Source organism: Otolemur garnettii, unplaced genomic scaffold (genome assembly GCF_000181295.1).
Source record: "Otolemur garnettii isolate 467f Iridium unplaced genomic scaffold, OtoGar3 scaffold00128, whole genome shotgun sequence".
Taxonomy (NCBI): domain Eukaryota; kingdom Metazoa; phylum Chordata; class Mammalia; order Primates; family Galagidae; genus Otolemur; species Otolemur garnettii.
Genome location: NW_003852523.1, coordinates 2,427,518 through 2,430,940, shown reverse-complemented (window position 1 = coordinate 2,430,940; position 3,423 = coordinate 2,427,518). Strand labels below are relative to the sequence as shown.

The following is a 3,423-nucleotide window of genomic DNA, read 5'->3' as shown; positions in this document are numbered from 1 at the left end:
GCACAGGTGCGGTCTGCATCCGAGGAGAGGCAGAGGCAGCTCCCTGTGTGGGACGCAGCACAGGTGTGGTCTGCATCCAAGGAGAGGCAGAGGCAGCTCCCTGTCTGGGCTTCCTGGGGCCACACAAAGTACCACCAACTAACTTAAAACAACAGTAATTCCTTCCCTCATGGCTCTGGGACCACAAGTCCAAGACCAAGGTGTCTCACAAAGCTGCAGAGGAGGATTGGCTCTTCTATTTCTTCCAGCTCCTCGTGGCCACAGGAGTTCTTTGGCTTGTGGACTCAAGGCTCCAATTTCTGCCTGTTATCATGTGGGCTTTGCCCCATGCCTGTGTCTTCTCTGTTCCCAATAAGGACACTTGTCATGGAACTTAGTGCCTACCTGGACAATCCAGGCCAATCTTACCTGCAGATCTTAAGTACAGCTGGAAAGACCCTTTTCCAAATAAGGGTGCACTCGTGGGAGGTGGTTGCTATGATTCACCCCCCACGTGCCCCTCTCCAAGCCATTCTCACATCTCCTCGCCCCCCGAAAATGCTGGAGGGGTGCATGGAGGTAAGGGTCAATGGGATGTCCCATGTGGAAGGGGCTGTCATGCTGGGGGGTTGGACAGTCTTCCTTTTGTGCAGGTGCCCTCAGCCTCCTCCCATCATGCCCTATGGATTGGAAAGGGCTTTATCTGGGATGGCGGCAGGGCTGCCAGGGCTGTGGGTAGCAGGCAACAGGTTACGGGGCAATGGTCAGCTCTACTGGGTTGGAAATAGCAGAAGTGTCTGTCCAGACAGGTGACTCACCTAACCTCTCTGAGCCTTAGTTTCCTGGACTGAAAAATGGACAAAGTACTTATCTGGAAGGGCACTGGGGAAGGCTGACTTAGACAGTGGCTGGGGAGTGTGGGTCAGGGGACTGCCACGTGTGCATGGCAATGGTGCCCTCTTCTTGGAGCTCCAGTCTGGGCCCTGCAGGAGGTGGGGGTGTGAGGGTGGGTTCCCCAAGGACCCTGGTGGGCACTGCTGTGACCAGGAGCCTGGGGGACCCTCCAGCCACTGGGGAAAGAGTTCTGCTTTGTCCCCCACCCGAATGTCCTCCCCGCCCCTGTCAGAGGCCCTCGGCCGCACACCTGTCTGATCTGCCGGAAGCTGTGTGGTGACACACTGGAGAAGATGTTGCACTCTGGCTGCGCGAGGATCTGGAAGGCCACGGCACAGTGGTGGTTCTCCAGCGGCGAGATGTCATTGTAGCGGACCGCCAGCTCTGTGCGGGCATTGATCTGGTACCTGAGTGTGGGGGAGTAGGTGGGCTTAGGCACCAGCAAAGCCTGTGGCCTGCCGGGTCAGGAACTCACTGCTACTGCCTCTGCCGTAACCAGATCCCCCCAACTTGGTGTCGTTCTGCCAGATGGGCCCCACTGAGGAACCCAGAGTTCTCCCAGGATGGTGCCCTCAAGACATCGCGGCTCTTGCAAAACTGTCACATTTTCAATATGTGCCAAAGGCAGGCTCCTGGGAGAAGAGGCAGGCTGCCCTTTTGTGTCAGCAGCTGTGCGTAAGGCCTCTGTGCTGGCCTGTGGGGTGCACGGCCACACCTTGGAGTCCACTCTGCCAAATAGTGGCAAGGCTCTCAGGGATGTCTGATGGCTCCCCACAAACACACCCACGTTCAACAGAAAGAACAGAAAGAACAGAAAGATGTGTCACCCTGAGTGCATGTGGCCTGGACTTTGTCAGTCACGTGTGGTAGAGCTCCGTGTCTACAGCAGCAGGAGCCGGGTGACACCCTGCAGCTCTAGGCCCGTCAGCCCGTTGTCCTGACCCTCTGCCCCACAGTGGGCCCCTTCTCCCCCCCACTCCAGACCTTGTTTCCAGCACAGCCCTGGCAGAGGCAGACAGGAGGCTGCTGGGGAGCGGTAAGCTCCAGGGCCTCGCTCCCTCCTAGGGGCACGGATGTTGGCATTGCCAGGTCTCTGCTGTGCACATGCTGAGCATGGCACCAGGCCCGCGTGGGGTGTGGTGGCCCCTGGGGTTTAGCAGCCCTGAAGGGTCCTGGACCAAGTCCAACAGCCAGAAGGAGCCGTGGCCTCAGGAGGCCACTGTTAGGGGCTCAGAGTCCGTCGCAGACAGCACCATCTTGGAACTGTCCAAGGTTTGGGCTGATAGGTTCTTCTGACAGCCAAGGCGCCTTTTACAAGAAAAAAGAGAAAGTCGTGCACCTACGTGTTGTTGTATCCGGGGTGATCCAAGTCATGGCAGATGGCTGCTGTCATTAGGATCAAGATATCCATTTGGGAAAACTTCTCCTGCATTGGAAAATGAGTTCAGGTTTGGAAAAGGGTGGGACAGGTGGGGTGGGGGTCGGAATGGGACGAAGGAGCCTCAGCCTGCTGGGAGGGGACCTGCTGTTCTCTGGGCGGGGGAGCAGGTCAGGGGCACTTGCTCATATAATCCCAGGTGTGTCCTCACCCAGTGGGGTGCCATGAGAGGAGGAGCCCTGGGACAGATTAGCCACTCACTGGAAGGAGCCCTGTCCCGGAGCGTGGAGTTGGGGTGACCAGCCAGCAGGACTCACCTGGAGACCACAGAGCCAGACCATGCTGTACATCATCTGTGCCACGCAGAAGCAGTGCCGGAAGTTGTGGAAAGGGTTGTTTCTGTAGTTGTCGTGCACACAGAGCTGTGGGAGAGGCCGGGGGAGCAGCTGCCCGAGTTGGCCTGCACACCTCCCTCCCCAGATTGCCCAGAGGCTGCCAAGGTTTCAGATACTCTCTGCCAACCCTCTTGAAGCCACAGTCAACAGTGCTCCTGTGTCTGCCACAGGTCTGGACAGGGTGGCCCAGGGAGCCCGAGAATGGCCAACAGGCCCCACAGCAGCTCCAGGGTCAGGTGTGGGGATGGAGCTCCCATTGGGATTTTTACCCTGGATCAGGTACTGAGGTGTCCCTGGAGTTGTTTGAAAAGCCACACTGGGGTATGAAGTGAGATGGTGGGGCAGGGAGACCACAGAGGGGTTCAGGTCTCCTGGGTACCACAGAACCTCAATAGGCTTTTCATGTTCCCAGCAATGTTTTATTTAAAAAAAAAAATCTGGGCTGGGCACAGTGGATCAATCACGCCTGTAATCCCAGCACTTTGGGAGGCCAAAGCAGGTAGATTCCTTGAGCTCAGGAGTTCAAGATCTGCCTGAGCAAAGCAAGACTCTGTCTCTACTAAAAATAGAAAAAATAGCCTGGGGTTATGGTAGGCACTATAGTCCAGCTACCTGGGAGGCTGAGGCAGGAGGATTGATCGAGCTCAAGAATTTCAGATGGTTGTGAGCTGTAAGCTGTGACACCACAGCACTCTACCCAGGCAACACTAAGACTGTCTAAAAAAATCTGCTGCTAAACACACTTGTGTACACCCCCCCACACGCTCGTGCACACAC

The 3,423-nt window shown here is 56.8% G+C and overlaps 1 protein-coding gene across 1 annotated transcript in view; it reads right to left on the bottom strand.

The window, feature by feature from the left end:
* PDE9A (phosphodiesterase 9A) overlaps nt 1–3,423 on the bottom strand; it is a 34,420-nt gene that overhangs the window by 9,136 nt on the left and 21,861 nt on the right. The window contains exons 8-10 of the mRNA XM_023518107.1: nt 2,569–2,673; nt 2,217–2,299; nt 1,097–1,280 (exon numbers count right to left, since the gene is read on the bottom strand). Coding sequence (XP_023373875.1) covers nt 1,097–1,280; nt 2,217–2,299; nt 2,569–2,673 — 372 coding nt within the window. The remainder of the gene's footprint in view (nt 1–1,096; nt 1,281–2,216; nt 2,300–2,568; nt 2,674–3,423) is intronic.